The sequence below is a fragment of the Polypterus senegalus genome, chromosome 4 (genome assembly GCF_016835505.1).
Source record: "Polypterus senegalus isolate Bchr_013 chromosome 4, ASM1683550v1, whole genome shotgun sequence".
Lineage (NCBI taxonomy): Eukaryota > Metazoa > Chordata > Cladistia > Polypteriformes > Polypteridae > Polypterus > Polypterus senegalus.
In genome coordinates this window covers 186,094,478-186,111,620 of record NC_053157.1, presented here as the reverse complement: position 1 = coordinate 186,111,620, position 17,143 = coordinate 186,094,478, and the positions used below count along the sequence as shown (strand labels likewise).

Sequence of the window (17,143 nt, the reverse complement as noted above, 5' to 3'; positions counted from 1 at the left end):
ACATCGCGATTTGAACGTGGAAAAGTTCTTACGCAACATTTCTGTGCGTACGCACCGTTTATACATGAGGCCCCTGGTGGTTTCGAACTTCTTCCACTTACGGATGATGGAGGCCACTGTGCTCATTAAGACCATCAAAGCAGCAGAAATTTTTCTGTAACCTTCCCCAGATTTGTGCCTCGAGACAATCCTATCTTGGAGGTTAACAGACAGTTCCTTTGACTTCATGCTTGGTTTGTGCTCTGACATGAAATGTCAACTGTGGGACCTTATATAGACAGGTGTGTGCCTTTCCACATCATGTCCAATCAACTGAATTTACTACAGGTGGACACCAATTAAGCTGCAGAAACATCTCCAGGATGATCAGGGGAAACAGGATGCACCTGAGCTCAATTTTGAGCTTCATGGTAAAGGCTGTGAATACTTACATACTTACAATGTACATGTGGTTTCTCAATTTTTTTTTATTTTTAATAAATTTGCAAAAATCTCAAGTAAATATTTTTCACGTCATTATGGGGTGTTGTGTGTAGAATTCTGAGGAAGAAAATGAATTTAATCCATTTTGGAATAAGGCTGTAACATAACAAAATGTGGAAAAAGTGATGTGCTGTGAATACTTTCCGGATGCACTGTACATAGTTTTAGGATTAAAGCTTTTTGGACAAGCTGTCTATCATCAAAGTAGTTAGCCAATTTGTTTTTGTGTAACATCACAGGGTCTAGAACCCCACATAGAACTTTTGACATAAACGATGGACTGCCCAAAGGTAAGACAGAGACTCCATCCAGCTGAATCCGAGAGGCAGTGTTTATTGTATCATCCTGAACTCTTAGTCAAGGCAAGTTCCGTTTATCATCTTCTTTCACTTTCTGGCACAGATGTTTCCTTTGGTGGTATTCTCCAGTTTTCATAACCTTATGGAAAGTATTGTTTAAGCTTTTTCACTCTGGGGGTAAAAAAGGGTGGATTTTATTAGGGTTTGATATCCAGGCATTGACATTGAATTATATTTTTCTATTTATTTAGTTTATTTTTTTACTGTTGTTATTCAATTTTACTAAATATTACTTTGCTTTAAATTTCTATACTTGGCATTTCTTGGCTGATTTAGGTAAATAAAGGGCACCTGGCGTGGGAAAATAGCCACTTTTTTCCACAGTGTTAGTGACCAAGGAGGGATGCCTCCAGTATTGAACAGCACAGTAACAAGTAATGTGCCATTGGTAAATGGCAATAACTAAAGCCAATGTCACATAACTTCTTGTCATGGGATATGTTAAATTTGAAGTCTACAGTTCCTGATCACCTAGCTGGACCATGTTTATTTAAAAGACTGAAAATTACTGGGCATGTCACATTGGCCTATTGAGTTTTGATCTTCCAGCACAGTAGTGCTCTCCCCTTTTTGTGATGGCCAGTAGCACACTGTATGAAGGGTTAAGAGGTAGTTCATTCTTAATCTCTGCCCTGTTTTCATTTTTCCATTTTGTCGTGATATGTAAAACACAAGACACCAGACAGACTACTACCTCTTGTGTTTGTGACGTCCAAAGTCCCCATGTTTCATATTCCTCAAAACTGCATTGTATTCATTGTACTTACAGATGAGTATTAATTTGTTGTCCGCTCTCATGCACACAAGCCTGCCCTTTGACTAAAGACAAAATCAAACCTGTTTGATTTTATGGTATAGTGTTGCAGCCCATTTGGAATGAGTCATTGGACATGTCGGATTACATGACCAGCTTCACATGAGCATGCAGCCAACTGTTTCTGACTGAAAATCGCTTGAAACGTCACATAGTATGTGACATAGCTTTAACACGTACCAACCTTCAGTGTCTCGGAGTCACCCGAGGCACCTCTGATCTTCTCAAGCCAAAGCTAATGAGTCCCCAAGTGGAATACTAAAGAGTGATAGGCAGTGTGACCATGATTGGATTTTGTGTGTTTTTGTGTGTGTTAATTAAGCTTAGTCTGTATGAGAAATGGCCAATCCACAACGTACTTGGTGAGTCCCTCTCACCTCACAATAATACACGGGGAAAAATGTTTAACTGTTAACCTCTACAAACTAGAGAACACCATTTGCAGAAGATTGAGGTACTGTTTAATTATAGATGGGACAAAGTGAGGTAAAAGACCAAAAGCATCCTAATTCACTTTTGCCTGCAAGGCTGCTTTGTCCATCCATGCAGCACACCCAAATGTGACATCTGTAGACTGTTACAACTTTAATTTGTAAACTTAAAGTTTTTGTTTTGGGTTTTGTAATTTTAGCAGTTTTTGTATTAAGACATTTAAACTCCTCCATCCTTGCATTATTGTTTTTATACATTTCTTTTTATAAACTACCATGCTCACAGTAGTGAATAAAAATGTTGCAAAACTGATAGATAACATGCTGTAATTGTCAAGTTTAAAAAGAAATTTAATTACTTTTACCTTTTAATGTCAGATGGACAATCAAAAGCGGGAGACACTTTCCACTCTAGTAGAGGAGCTGACCACCTCAGGACAACCCCAACTTGATTCTTCTAAAATGAAGCAGCTGAAACAAATATGCAAGTATGGTTTTTTGATTACTTTTTTGGTTTCTTCATGTCACCATTATTTAGCTGCAGTTCATTATATTAAATACATATAGATTCTCTGTTGTATTGTGGTATCTAATAAGTATCAACAGTAGTGATACCATAATGTTAGTGTATTGCAATATAGAACTGTTATGGGAATAAAAGAGAGATTATGTATCTATTTATGTCCCTTGACCAATGTTCTGTTAATATTAAAGTGATCTGAACTGAGTTAGAAAAATAGTATACATATATCAGTGTACTGGTTTTATATCTTAGAAATTTTAGATTTACATAAGGTTTATATAGCTTGTATATTCCAGGATTGCAGAGGCCTTCAAAGAAAAATCACACTCTTAAAAAAATAAAAAGGAGAAACATCATTAAAAAATTAAAAATTTTATGAACAGTAATTTTTTTTTGTCATGGTTTGAAAGAGCATTCCATATTCAAGGAGTTTCAAAATATAGTTGATACAGCTAAAAATCTTAGACCAACTGTGGTGTTTTTGTATGCTTTTACTGTACTACACATATACATAGGACTACTAATAACTTACACATTCTTACTTAAAATTACCTACTCAGTGACTGTTGCTGTTTGTGGAGTTGCTCTTTCCTTTTTTCAATTCACACTAATTTCTGTATTTCAAAAACAGTATTTTTACCATATAAAATACTGAATATTTTTCTCATTTCAAAATGATTAGTAAACATACTGTATGTTTGTCAAAGCAAAACTGTTTTTGGATTCCAGTGTATCACTGCTAGCAAAGCTAGCTGATTACTTTTAATAAATGTGTGTAGAGCATGGCCTGGACACAGATTGGTGGACATCGTTTTTAAGCACACACACACACACGTTTATTTACAGTTATTATTTACACGGTGCACACACAACCCCCAAAAATCCCCCAAAAGTCCAGGCCTCACAATGCCTCTTTTACTGTTCAGGCCGCCTCCACTCCTCTCCACCAAGACCTTGTCCTCTGCACTCCCGACTCCAGCCAGGGCTCCAAAGGCATTGGGGTGCCCCTTGGCGGTGACTACGGGCCCCTATAGGGTTTAGCTTCCAAGCTCAGTTTTCGTGGTCCCCAAAGCCACTATGGCGTCACCCCCACATGGTCTGGAGAAGGCATAAGCCCTCCTCCGGGCGCCCCCCACCCCCCCATCCCTCCCCCCAAACCACCTGTGACATGTGATTATGTAGGATGGTAGAACATCCCTTGTATTGTAATATATGTGTCCATTCACAGCTAGAGCTTTTTCTATTTCTTCATCTTTTCCCACTTCTACGTGGGGTCCATATGCTTGATCAACCTTCAGCTAACAGCTCAGTCCTGTACTATGTGTGCTGTTTTTTAAATACTAGCTGTCCCCCACGGCTCCACAAAATAGTAGTTAAACAGGACAAACTTTAAAAATCAATTAGAAAAAAGGACTTTGATAATAGGGTTACTGGACTGATTTGTTGAGAGATCTAATTTGCACATACAGTATAATGCCTAATGTTTATTTGAATTAAGCTGCTTGTCTGGAATTGTATCTTTTGATTCAATTAACTGTTGTAAATCAAGAAAACATTTTTCTGTTCTATTTTACAGATCTTCTAATGAATATATTGATCATATCTACCACTTAATCATGACCCAGTTAAATATGGCTGTTCCCTGGACCATTATATTGTTACGAGTTAATTACAATCAGATGCATTACACTAATAAACAATATGCGGTTAGTTTCTGTGTATTTATAAAGCGCGTCATGAAAATAATGAGTAATCACACAAGAACAGTAGCACTGCTTTGGCGCTGGGTGCCGCCAGTTTGCAAAACCGGCGGAGAACTTCGTCGACAAGGCATGAGGTACCGTGGAAAAGTGCGTGGCTTTACACCAAGTGTAGGTTTTATACATGCGATTTGAACGTGGAAAAGTTCTTACGCAACATTTCTGTGCGTACGCACCGTTTATACATGAGGCCCCTGGTGGTTTCGAACTTCTTCCACTTACGGATGATGGAGGCCACTGTGCTCATTAAGACCATCAAAGCAGCAGAAATTTTTCTGTAACCTTCCCCAGATTTGTGCCTCGAGACAATCCTATCTTGGAGGTTAACAGACAGTTCCTTTGACTTCATGCTTGGTTTGTGCTCTGACATGAAATGTCAACTGTGGGACCTTATATAGACAGGTGTGTGCCTTTCCACATCATGTCCAATCAACTGAATTTACTACAGGTGGACACCAATTAAGCTGCAGAAACATCTCCAGGATGATCAGGGAAACAGGATGCACCTGAGCTCAATTTTGAGCTTCATGGTAAAGGCTGTGAATACTTACATACTTACAATGTACATGTGGTTTCTCAATTTTTTTTTATTTTTAATAAATTTGCAAAAATCTCAAGTAAATATTTTTCACGTCATTATGGGGTGTTGTGTGTAGAATTCTGAGGAAGAAAATGAATTTAATCCATTTTGGAATAAGGCTGTAACATAACAAAATGTGGAAAAAGTGATGTGCTGTGAATACTTTCAGATGCACTGTACATAGTTTTAGGATTAAAGCTTTTGGACAAGCTGTCTATCATCAAAGTAGTTAGCCAATTTGTTTTGTGTAACATCACAGGGTCTAGATCCCCACATAGAACTTTTGACATAAGCGATGGACTGCCCAAAGGTAAGACAGAGACTCCATCCAGCTGAATCCGAGAGGCAGTGTTTATTGTATCATCCTGAACTCTTAGTCAAGGCAAGTTCCGTTTATCATCTTCTTTCACTTTCTGGCACAGATGTTTCCTTTGGTGGTATTCTCCAGTTTTCATAACCTTATGGAAAGTATTGTTTAAGCTTTTTCACTCTGGGGTAAAAAAGGGTGGATTTTATTAGGGTTTGATATCCAGGCATTGACATTGAATTATATTTTTCTATTTATTTAGTTTATTTTTTTACTGTTGTTATTCAATTTTACTAAATATTACTTTGCTTTAAATTTCTATACTTGGCATTTCTTGGCTGATTTAGGTAAATAAAGGGCACCTGGCGTGGGAAAATAGCCACTTTTTTCCACAGTGTTAGTGACCAAGGAGGGATGCCTCCAGTATTGAACAGCACAGTAACAAGTAATGTGCCATTGGTAAATGGCAATAACTAAAGCCAATGTCACATAACTTCTTGTCATGGGATATGTTAAATTTGAAGTCTACAGTTCCTGATCACCTAGCTGGACCATGTTTATTTAAAAGACTGAAAATTACTGGGCATGTCACATTGGCCTATTGAGTTTTGATCTTCCAGCACAGTAGTGCTCTCCCCTTTTTGTGATGGCCAGTAGCACACTGTATGAAGGGTTAAGAGGTAGTTCATTCTTAATCTCTGCCCTGTTTTCATTTTTCCATTTTGTCGTGATATGTAAAACACAAGACACCAGACAGACTACTACCTCTTGTGTTTGTGACGTCCAAAGTCCCCATGTTTCATATTCCTCAAAACTGCATTGTATTCATTGTACTTACAGATGAGTATTAATTTGTTGTCCGCTCTCATGCACACAAGCCTGCCCTTTGGACTAAAGACAAAATCAAACCTGTTTGATTTTATGGTATAGTGTTGCAGCCCATTTGGAATGAGTCATTGGACATGTCGGATTACATGACCAGCTTCACATGAGCATGCAGCCAACTGTTTCTGACTGAAAATCGCTTGAAACGTCACATAGTATGTGACATAGCTTTAACACGTACCAACCTTCAGTGTCTCGGAGTCACCCGAGGCACCTCTGATCTTCTCAAGCCAAAGCTAATGAGTCCCCAAGTGGAATACTAAAGAGTGATAGGCAGTGTGACCATGATTGGATTTTGTGTGTTTGTGTGTGTGTTAATTAAGCTTAGTCTGTATGAGAAATGGCCAATCCACAACGTACTTGGTGAGTCCCTCTCACCTCACAATAATACACGGGGAAAAATGTTTAACTGTTAACCTCTACAAACTAGAGAACACCATTTGCAGAAGATTGAGGTACTGTTTAATTATAGATGGGACAAAGTGAGGTAAAAGACCAAAAGCATCCTAATTCACTTTTGCCTGCAAGGCTGCTTTGTCCATCCATGCAGCACACCCAAATGTGACATCTGTAGACTGTTACAACTTTAATTTGTAAACTTAAAGTTTTTGTTTTGGGTTTTGTAATTTTAGCAGTTTTTGTATTAAGACATTTAAACTCCTCCATCCTTGCATTATTGTTTTTATACATTTCTTTTTATAAACTACCATGCTCACAGTAGTGAATAAAAATGTTGCAAAACTGATAGATAACATGCTGTAATTGTCAAGTTTAAAAAGAAATTTAATTACTTTTACCTTTTTAATGTCAGATGGACAATCAAAAGCGGGAGACACTTTCCACTCTAGTAGAGGAGCTGACCACCTCAGGACAACCCCAACTTGATTCTTCTAAAATGAAGCAGCTGAAACAAATATGCAAGTATGGTTTTTTGATTACTTTTTTGGTTTCTTCATGTCACCATTATTTAGCTGCAGTTCATTATATTAAATACATATAGATTCTCTGTTGTATTGTGGTATCTAATAAGTATCAACAGTAGTGATACCATAATGTTAGTGTATTGCAATATAGAACTGTTATGGGAATAAAAGAGAGATTATGTATCTATTTATGTCCCTTGACCAATGTTCTGTTAATATTAAAGTGATCTGAACTGAGTTAGAAAAATAGTATACATATATCAGTGTACTGGTTTTATATCTTAGAAATTTTAGATTTACATAAGGTTTATATAGCTTGTATATTCCAGGATTGCAGAGGCCTTCAAAGAAAAATCACACTCTTAAAAAAATAAAAAGGAGAAACATCATTAAAAAATTAAAAATTTTATGAACAGTAATTTTTTTTTGTCATGGTTTGAAAGAGCATTCCATATTCAAGGAGTTTCAAAATATAGTTGATACAGCTAAAAATCTTAGACCAACTGTGGTGTTTTTGTATGCTTTTACTGTACTACACATATACATAGGACTACTAATAACTTACACATTCTTACTTAAAATTACCTACTCAGTGACTGTTGCTGTTTGTGGAGTTGCTCTTTCCTTTTTTCAATTCACACTAATTTCTGTATTTCAAAAACAGTATTTTTACCATATAAAATACTGAATATTTTTCTCATTTCAAAATGATTAGTAAACATACTGTATGTTTGTCAAAGCAAAACTGTTTTGGATTCCAGTGTATCACTGCTAGCAAAGCTAGCTGATTACTTTTAATAAATGTGTGTAGAGCATGGCCTGGACACAGATTGGTGGACATCGTTTTTAAGCACACACACACACACACACGCGTTTATTTACAGTTATTATTTACACGGTGCACACACAACCCCAAAATCCCCAAAAGTCCAGCCCTCACAATGCCTCTTTTACTGTTCAGGCCGCCTCCACTCCTCTCCACCAAGACCTTGTCCTCTGCACTCCCGACTCCAGCCAGGGCTCCAAAGGCATTGGGGTGCCCTTGGCGGTGACTCACGGGCCCCTATAGGGTTTAGCTTCCAAGCTCAGTTTTCGTGGTCCCCAAAGCCACTATGGCGTCACCCCACATGGTCTGGAGGAGGCATAAGCCCTCCTCCGGGCCCCCACCCCCATCCCTCCCCCAAACCACCTGTGACATGTGATTATGTAGGATGGTAGAACATCCCTTGTATTGTAATATATGTGTCCATTCACAGCTAGAGCTTTTTCTATTTCTTCATCTTTTCCCACTTCTACGTGGGGTCCATATGCTTGATCAACCTTCAGCTAACAGCTCAGTCCTGTACTATGTGTGCTGTTTTTTAAATACTAGCTGTCCCCCACGGCTCCACAAAATAGTAGTTAAACAGGACAAACTTTAAAAATCAATTAGAAAAAAGGACTTTGATAATAGGGTTACTGGACTGATTTGTTGAGAGATCTAATTTGCACATACAGTATAATGCCTAATGTTTATTTGAATTAAGCTGCTTGTCTGGAATTGTATCTTTTGATTCAATTAACTGTTGTAAATCAAGAAAACATTTTTCTGTTCTATTTTACAGATCTTCTAATGAATATATTGATCATATCTACCACTTAATCATGACCCAGTTAAATGAAGACCATGCAGAGATTCGCTTGTCCGCATTTCAAATAGCGGATGAACTTTTTGCTAGGTCACACCATTTCCGATCTCTTCTTGTCTCCAATTTTCAAGAATTCCTGGAACTAACGGTTGAGACAGACCCTGCTGAACAGCCTCTCCCTCCACCTAAGGAAGCTGCTCAGAAACTGAAGATAATGGCCATAAAGTCAGTACAAGAATGGCAGAGCAAGTATGGAGAAGCCTACAAGAAGCTTGCTGTAGGGTACAATTTTCTAAGGCATGTTAAAAAGGTAAGGAACAATTACTGTTTTTATATTCCAAAACTTAATTGTTTAAAATCTAGTTTTTCTTCACTTCATTCTTTTCCCAATCAAACACTTACTACATTTTTAAGCTAGTTTGCTCAGGAAAGCCTAAAGATCTATATTTGTTTCAATTTTCCACCAATGTTCTAAATTCACTCCTGCAATGTTACCCCTTTGCATATATTGTAACGGAAGCATGCAGGTTTGTCTTCTTCACTATAAGGGAATATTATACTCATTTTTGTCTGCTGCAGAAATATATTTGTTTTTTCTGAATTTACTGTAGTACTTGTCATTATGGGTGTTTTATCACAGTAAAACTTAAAAAACAAAAACTGAGCTTAACGTTGATAAAGTCCTTATTTTGTTTTGGAAAGACAGTGATTAGTGCTTGGCTAAAGGTTTGTGGAAGAAACGTAAAACTATTTCAAATGTGAAGTATATGTTTATTCTTTTAAAGTTGTTTTTATTGCATAATTATATTCCTAAAAAAGAAGGTAACATTTTGTATGCTGCTGTTGTCCTCCGGACACATTCCTTATTTACATTTTTCTTTGCACTGTCCATTTTTAATTTATCACCTGTATAAACTTTACCGCAAAATTATCACTTTTAGTGGCCTACACTTCTTTCTCTCAACACCTCAGCAGCTAGGCTGTGTGTCAGTTTATATTTGTTTTTTTCTGAATTTACTGTAGTACTTGTCATTATGGGTGTTTTATCACAGTAAAACTTAAAAAACAAAAACTGAGCTTAACGTTGATAAAAATGATAAAGAGCACAGTATGCAAAGTTCTACAAATCTGTAAGCAAGGAGAATGCCTGTAGGTTTAGTTTCGTTAATACCTAGACATCAAAGTTTAAAATGAGTACCCACTGATTGTCAGAAAGTCTTTGTCCCATGGGTTATCTATAATTTGTATTTGATCAGTTGTGTTCATGTTATTTGACTCTGCATATTTATATGATCTTCCACTGTCACCAACAATCAGTATTTCCAACCTCAGATTAAATATAATAAAGATACATTACAGTATATAAATCCTTCTTTTAAAGTTACTTTATTTAAAAAAAAAAAGTCATATCTGCTTATTATACACTTAAAATTACTTAAACGTGCACTGCCACCTTTTGAAGCCAACATAGATCTCAAGGATTCTGCAGTGCAGACAGATGCATTCAACCTGTCATATCTTCCTGACAGGGTGGAAAAGACACCCTTTTGGACTTTTTGGAGAAGAAATGGGTTTGGCAGTGGTGTGTGTTTATAGACTGCTTTATTAAAAAAATCTGAGCCACTTTCACAGAAAATTAAATGTGGATTCATTTTACATTTGCTGCTTTGCCTCTCGAGGAAGTTTATTTTAGGCAGCCTTAAGGTGGATATCTGAAGTCTTTGCATCTTTATTGAAGTGCACGCTTTTGTTCCTGTCAAGTCTAAACTCCTGACAGATAATCATGGACCAGTTTTCATCTTTAATAACATCTTGTAAACAATAATGATATGATTCTTAAAGGGATTATTTATAAAGAAAAAAGAGTACTTACACTTAATTCATTATGGAAGCAGTTTTTAATTTAATTATTGCTGCAGTTAAATTGGATGGATTTCTATCAACATAGCACTCCTAGATGTTGTAATTTGCAGTGGTTCTACAGTAGCGATGTACACTCACCAGCCACTTTATTTATTACTTGTACTGGGATGGACCCTCTTTTGCCTTCAGAACTTCTGTAATTCTTCATGGCATAGATTGTAATTTCGCCATACTTCAGTCCAAATATGGTTTCCATATTTTTTTTTAATGACATGTGCCTTTACATGTTTGTGACAGTCTGTCTAATGTGTGCAAAGTTCATTTTTCAACATTGCCCACTGTACTAAATCCATTAAACCTTTTCATGAGGTGGTCCAAGTTAGTACTCAGCTTTGCTCCCCTTCACTGGCACAAAAAAAGCAACTGCACTCAGTCTTATTCTTGATCCGATGCTAGTCTGCACACTGTAACAGCACAAAACCCAAAAGTTAGTATGTATTTACGGTAAAAAAACTAAGACTAAATTAGCACAGGATCATCCCCAGCTGACAACACAATGCAACTTTCCTGGAATGACTACAGTTTTTGTCATTTTGCAAAACTGCTGTTGTCATATTTTGAGGTGTTAGAATTACAATCTTATTTTGTATTATAGTCTTGCTTTAAATAATTGGGTGATCATGCTTATGTCTGCATCTCTGCTAATGGCAAATTTTAGCTGTAAGCTGGAACTGTTTTCAGTTGCATTAATGAAAAGCCACATTAGGAATTCCTAAAGGTATTTTATTTTTTATTCTGTGCATTGCTCTTTTTAGGTTGATTTCAATGATGTAGAAGCTAGGACTCTGGCAGAAAGGAAGAAAGCAGAAGAAAAACAGAAGAGGCTTGAAAACATATACAAGGATAAAGTTTGTAAAGTTGAAAAAGAAATGGGAGGTCTGTCTATTTTTTCCATCTTCCCAGAATCATTTGGTTTATTTGAATAACCTAAGAATTCTTTTGTCTCCAACTTTTACATATTATTAGCATTGGTCATATCTGTTCACGTTTAGAATTTATGCAAAATTCTGTATTGTTATTTTCTCCCAGCATGTGCACAAAGGTAGTTGTCCTAATGCAGCACAGTTGCACATGGTATTTGCACAGCTTTATCATCATCACTCAAATATACAGAAATCAGTTTTCTCTGTTGGTGTTGTGTATTTTATAAACCATTTTTACTTTACATTTTTGCTATTTTAAACTCAGTTCCTTTTTACCCATTGATAAAATCAGAGTTAAATGAACTGATTGTAAATTTGTTTTAATGAGCCAGCTTGGATTTTTATTTTATTTTTTCTTTATTAAAGAAAAAGTCTGCTGTTCTGCTTCCTAAATCCAGTGTATTCTGACTTCAAGCTTGTAGCATCTATAGAGCAGTGACATCCTAATAATTTGGCTTATAATCAAGTTAAGTTATAGGTTTTTTCATCTTGTTTTTAATTTCTGTACTATTTTGTTTGCTTTTTTATATGCATATCTATCATTATTTTTACCACCATAGTACATTGAACAATCTGTTTGGTATATGAATATCTTACCCTTAGTGTGAATTGGCAACGCCTACATTTTAAATCCAGTATTGGTAATTTGCTTTGTCGTTGAGCAGGCAGCAAAAAATGAGTCTGCCGAGCAGCTTAAGGTGTATTCTGTATGTTCATTGCATAGAAAACAATAACATTTGTGATCCAGATCCGTATATATTTGGCTATAGCACATCTGTGAATAATCGCTGACAGGACTCGTTTTCAAGATCACCAAATATTGAAATAATATACTCACATTTACATTTTATTTAGAAGATATCACAGTGTAAGTACATATTTCCAATGATTATATTAAGCTACTTGCAAAAACTTTAAATCAAGAATGAATATTCTGAGCAATCCATCTTTAGTATTTTTACATTGTGTTTAAAATATAATGTAGTATGAAGTAATTTTCAGCTATAATATTTTTAAGTTGGAAAAGGTTTTATGAATTTGCAAATAACAAAGATGCATTTTATTTTAACAGAAATGGCCTCAGAGATTCAGGAATGTCTGACTGAAATTGACAATTGCTTTAAGCTTCTGTTGTTGGATCCTGCTGATTTTACTTTGGATGATTTTATACCCTCATCATACAAACAAAATAATTTTGAAAAGTCTACATCTACTCAGTTGATAAGTAATAAGCAGTTGGTCCCGCCTGATATTGATATTGATGATGAAGTGCCATGTTGTAGTAAGGATCTTCTACCTATGTCCATGTCGTCAGAAGACAGGAAAGTAAGTGAGCCCACTGTAAAGCACATGGCCAACCAGCAAACTAAGGATAGCAGTGATGATGAGTCTGATACTGAGCAAAATTCTGGCCATGATAATGAAACATTCCTCCGGAATAATGGCATTATTTCATATAAATACAGCCTTGATCTGGACATATCCTCAGGTGAGATTGATGCTTTGGTAATTTTTGTTTCATTTACAGTTGCAGTTCTTAGATGTTGCACATTTTGCATGCAATTTTGCAGTTTTGGCAGCATGTTAAAAATATACAGTATATAATATTCATGTAGGTATCGTTAAGTATGTGTGTGTGTGTGTGTGATATATATAACATACATGCATACTAATAAAAGGCAAAGCCCTCACTGACTCACTCACTGACTGATTTACTCACTGACTCATCACTAATTCTCCAACTTCCCGTGTAGGTAGAAGGCTGAAATTTGGCAGGCTCATTCCTTACAGCTTACTTACAAAAGTTGGGCAGGTTTAATTTCGAAATTCTACGCGTAATGGTCATAACTGGAACTAAATATATAAAGTCAGCGTCAGAATATACAAAGTCAGCGCTGGAATATCCATTTCCCAACCTGCTGAATCCGACCACAGGGTCACGGGGGTCTGCTGGAGCCAATCCCAGCCAACACTGGGCGCAAGGCAGGAACCAATCCTGGGCAGGGCACATGCATCATTTTCAAAACATTAACCGAACAGTGTTTTTTAATTTATTTTTCTGAATACGTTTTTGTTAACTTAGTTCAGTTCAGAGTCGTTTCAATCAATATATTTTGACTTTGACTTTATATATTCAGGAATGAGTTCATATACTCTGATGTTGACTTTATATAATCAGGAATGACTTTATAAATTCTGACGCTGACTTTATATATTCAGGTTTTGACTTTATATATTCCAGCTCTGACTTTATATATTTCGACGCTGACTTTATATATTCAGAAAATCAATGTATTTGCCTGTTTGGCACCCCATAGTATATGTGTGTGTGTGTATATATGTACACATGTATGTATGTATGTATGTATGTGTGTATATATATATATATATATATATATATATATATATATATATATGCCAGCAATACTAATGACAAAACAATTACGTTGTCAATCATGTTACGCTATTATTAAAATGTTTCCTTTTCTTTTTACTTCTCCGCTGCCAAGCGTGGGTATTTTGCTATATATATTGTGGAAGTTGACCCGGACACAGACAGGCAGACATGTTCATGTCACCCACAAACGCGTTTATTTACAATAAATATGTGCACCACAAACCCCCAAAGTCCTGGCCACACAATGCCTTCCTTTCACTCTCTTCAGGCTGCCCACTTGCCTTCTCCAGCTCAGTCCTCTCCGCTCCCGACTCTTGCCCTGAATGAAGGGAGGCGGCCCCTTTTATCCGCACCCGGATGAGCTCCAGGTGCTCCCCGGCAATCTCCCGCTGACACGCCCCAGCGTGGTGGAAGTGCCGGTTGTTCTCCCGGAAGCTCTCCGGGTGTCCCTGCTTCTCTTCCCCCCCAGCAGGCGGAAGTGCTGAGGTCCAGGGTCCCCAAGGCATTGGGGCGCCTCCTGGCGGTGACCACGGGCCCCTACATGGTGGAGCTTCCATGCCCTGAACCCGTGGCCCCCAAACCAACCAGGAAGGCGGCCCCCACGTGATTCCAGATGGGCACACACCCACTTCGGGTCCTCCAAGGCGTCCCGACCGGGTCATGGTATACATACAGGGTGTATATACATACAATGTATGTATGTATGTATGTGTGTGTATATATATATATATATATATATATATATATATATATATATATATATATATATATATATGTATATATATATATATATATATATATATATATAGATATATATAGATATATATATATATATATAGATATATATAGATAGATATGACAACAACACTCATATCAATGACAAAACAATTACATTAACAATCATGTTACGTTATTTTCAAGATGTTTCCTTTTCTTTTTCATTACTTCTTTAACACGCTACTTCTCCGCTGCGAAGCACGGGTATTTTGCTAGTATATATATATACACTCACCTAAAGGATTATTAGGAACACCATACTAATACAGTGTTTTGACCCCCTTTTGCCTTCAGAACTGCCTTAATTCTACGTGGCATTGATTCAACAAGGTGCTGAAAGCATTCTTTAGAAATGCTGGCCCTTATTGATAGGATAGCATCTTGCAGTTGATGGAGATTTCTGGGATGCACATCCAGGGTACGAAGCTCCTGTTCCACCACATCCCAAAGATGCTCTATTGGGTTGAGATCTGGTGACTGCCATTTTAGTACAGTGAACACATTGTCATGTTCAAGAAACCAATTTGAAATGATTCGAGCTTTGTGACATGGTGCATTATCCTGCTGGAAGTAGCCATCAGAGGATGGGTACATGGTGGTCATGAAGGGATGGACATGGTCAGAAACAATGCTCAGGTAGCCCGTGGCATTTAAACGATGCTCAATTGGCACTAAGGGGCCTAAAGTGTGCCAGGAAAACATCCATTACACCACCACCACCAGCCTGCACAGTTGTAACAAGACATGATGGATCCGTGTTCTCATTCTGTTTATGCCAAATTCTGACGCTACCATTTGAATGTCAACAGAAATCGAGACTCATCAGACCAGGCAACATTTTTCCAGTCTTCAACTGTCCAATTTTGGTGAGCTCGTGCAAATTGTAGCCTCTTTTTCCTATTTGTAGTGGAGATGAGTGGTACCCGGTGGAGTCTTCTGCTGTTGTAGCCCATCCGCCTCAAGGTTGTGCGTGTTGTGGCTTCACAAATGCTTTGCTGCATACCTCGGTTGTAACGAGTGGTTATTTCAGTCAAAGTTGCTCTTCTATCAGCTTGAATCAGTCGGCCCATTCTCCTCTGACCTCTAGCATCAACAAGGCATTTTCGCCCACAGGATTGCCGCATACTGGATGTTTTCCCTTTTCACACCATTCTTTGTAAACCCTAGAAATGGTTGTGCGTGAAAATCCCAGTAACTGAGCAGATTGTGAAATACTCAGACCGGCCCGTCTGGCACCAACAACCATGCCACGCTCAAAATTGCTTAAATCACCTTTCTTTCCCATTCCGACATTCAGTTTGGAGTTCAGGAGATTGTCTTGACCAGGACCACACCCCTAAATGCATTGAAGCAACTGCCATGTAATTGGTTGATTAGATAATTGCATTAATGAGAAATTGTGTATATATTTGCCCCCTTCCTGATTTCTTATTCTTTTACATGTTTGTCCCTAAATAATAAAAACCATCATTTAAAAACTGCATTTTGTGTTTACTTGTGTTATATTTGACCAATGGTTAAATGTGTTTGATGATCAGAAACATTTTGTGTGACAAACATGCAAAAGAAAAGAATAAGAAATCACTGTGTGTGTGTGTGTGTGTGTATATATATATATATAATATATATATATTATCACACCACTGTGTGTGTGTATATATATGTATGTATGTATGTATGTATGTATGTATATTATATGCCCTCCATAATGTTTGGGAAAATATATATGCAGTATATGCTCTCCGTAATGTTTGGGGCAAAGACACACTTCTCCTTAATATATAGTACCACTCCACTCCACAGTTTAAAATTACAAATCAAACAATTCAGACATGATTGATGTGCACATTGCACATGTACATTTTGGTCACACCATGTAGAAATAAATACTGTATATGTATATGTACTGTATGGAACAAAGTAATCTATCCCAGATAGAATACTTTGGCCAGTTTTGGAATATTTATTTTCTGGGCTGAAATAAAGTACAACTGATATTTAAAGCATCAGTACACAGTAACAGTCCTCAATAGCCTAAATCAGCCATTGTTCTAGAATTACAAATTTAGTTTTCTGTACAATCCAGGAAAAATGATTTTACTGTCATACAAAATTAATAGAAAAATGTTAAGTATAGCATGCTAAATTTAGATATTTTTTTGCCTTCTTTGCGGAGTTATTGTTAATGCAATCACTCTTTTCATTTATTTGGAAAATTATGAACTTCCAACAAAAACACTTATTACAACATGGTGTTAGGGTGTGAGTTCCCCTGTTTTAATATATAGGCTTATTATAATACTTACCAGGTGCTTGTGCAGATACAATAAACTAATTTTTGTACATATTGTTTCTGTTTGTAATAATTTACTTCTACTCCAAATTACCATTTTTCTGTTACAGTATGTAAAATATTCTCAAAATTATTT

The 17,143-nt window shown here is 36.8% G+C and overlaps 2 protein-coding genes across 3 annotated transcripts in view; both read left to right on the top strand.

Moving 5' to 3' along the window:
* The first annotated feature begins 734 nt into the window (after positions 1–734).
* On the top strand, positions 735–6,789 carry LOC120528778 (UV-stimulated scaffold protein A-like). Its single transcript, XM_039752912.1, has 4 exons — positions 735–845; positions 2,466–2,575; positions 4,187–4,247; positions 6,775–6,789. Exons 1-4 carry the CDS (start codon positions 759–761, stop codon positions 6,787–6,789), a joined length of 273 nt encoding a protein of 90 aa, XP_039608846.1. The 5' UTR covers positions 735–758.
* uvssa (UV-stimulated scaffold protein A) overlaps positions 5,247–17,143 on the top strand; it is a 125,225-nt gene continuing 113,328 nt past the window's right edge. The window contains exons 1-5 of one of the 2 annotated variants that reach the window (XM_039751772.1): positions 5,247–5,332; positions 6,954–7,063; positions 8,670–9,003; positions 11,372–11,492; positions 12,612–13,028. In XM_039751772.1, the coding sequence (XP_039607706.1) occupies positions 6,954–7,063; positions 8,670–9,003; positions 11,372–11,492; positions 12,612–13,028 (982 nt within the window). In that variant the 5' untranslated portion in view covers positions 5,247–5,332. Of the gene's footprint in view, positions 5,333–6,953; positions 7,064–8,669; positions 9,004–11,371; positions 11,493–12,611; positions 13,029–17,143 lie in introns of those variants that run through there. The other variant, XM_039751773.1, reaches the window with a different exon arrangement.

What these genes read in the sequence shown, in the direction of transcription:
- LOC120528778 (XM_039752912.1), top strand. Translation starts at nt 759, where the DNA reads ATGGACTGCCCAAAGGTAAGACAGAGACTCCATCCAGCTGAATCCGAG. An exon ending in ATCCTGAACTCTTAGTCAAG is followed by an intron (nt 846 to 2,465) that starts GCAAGTTCCGTT and finishes TTTTAATGTCAG; the next exon opens with ATGGACAATCAAAAGCGGGA. An exon ending in CAGCTGAAACAAATATGCAA is followed by an intron (nt 2,576 to 4,186) that starts GTATGGTTTTTT and finishes TCTATTTTACAG; the next exon opens with ATCTTCTAATGAATATATTG.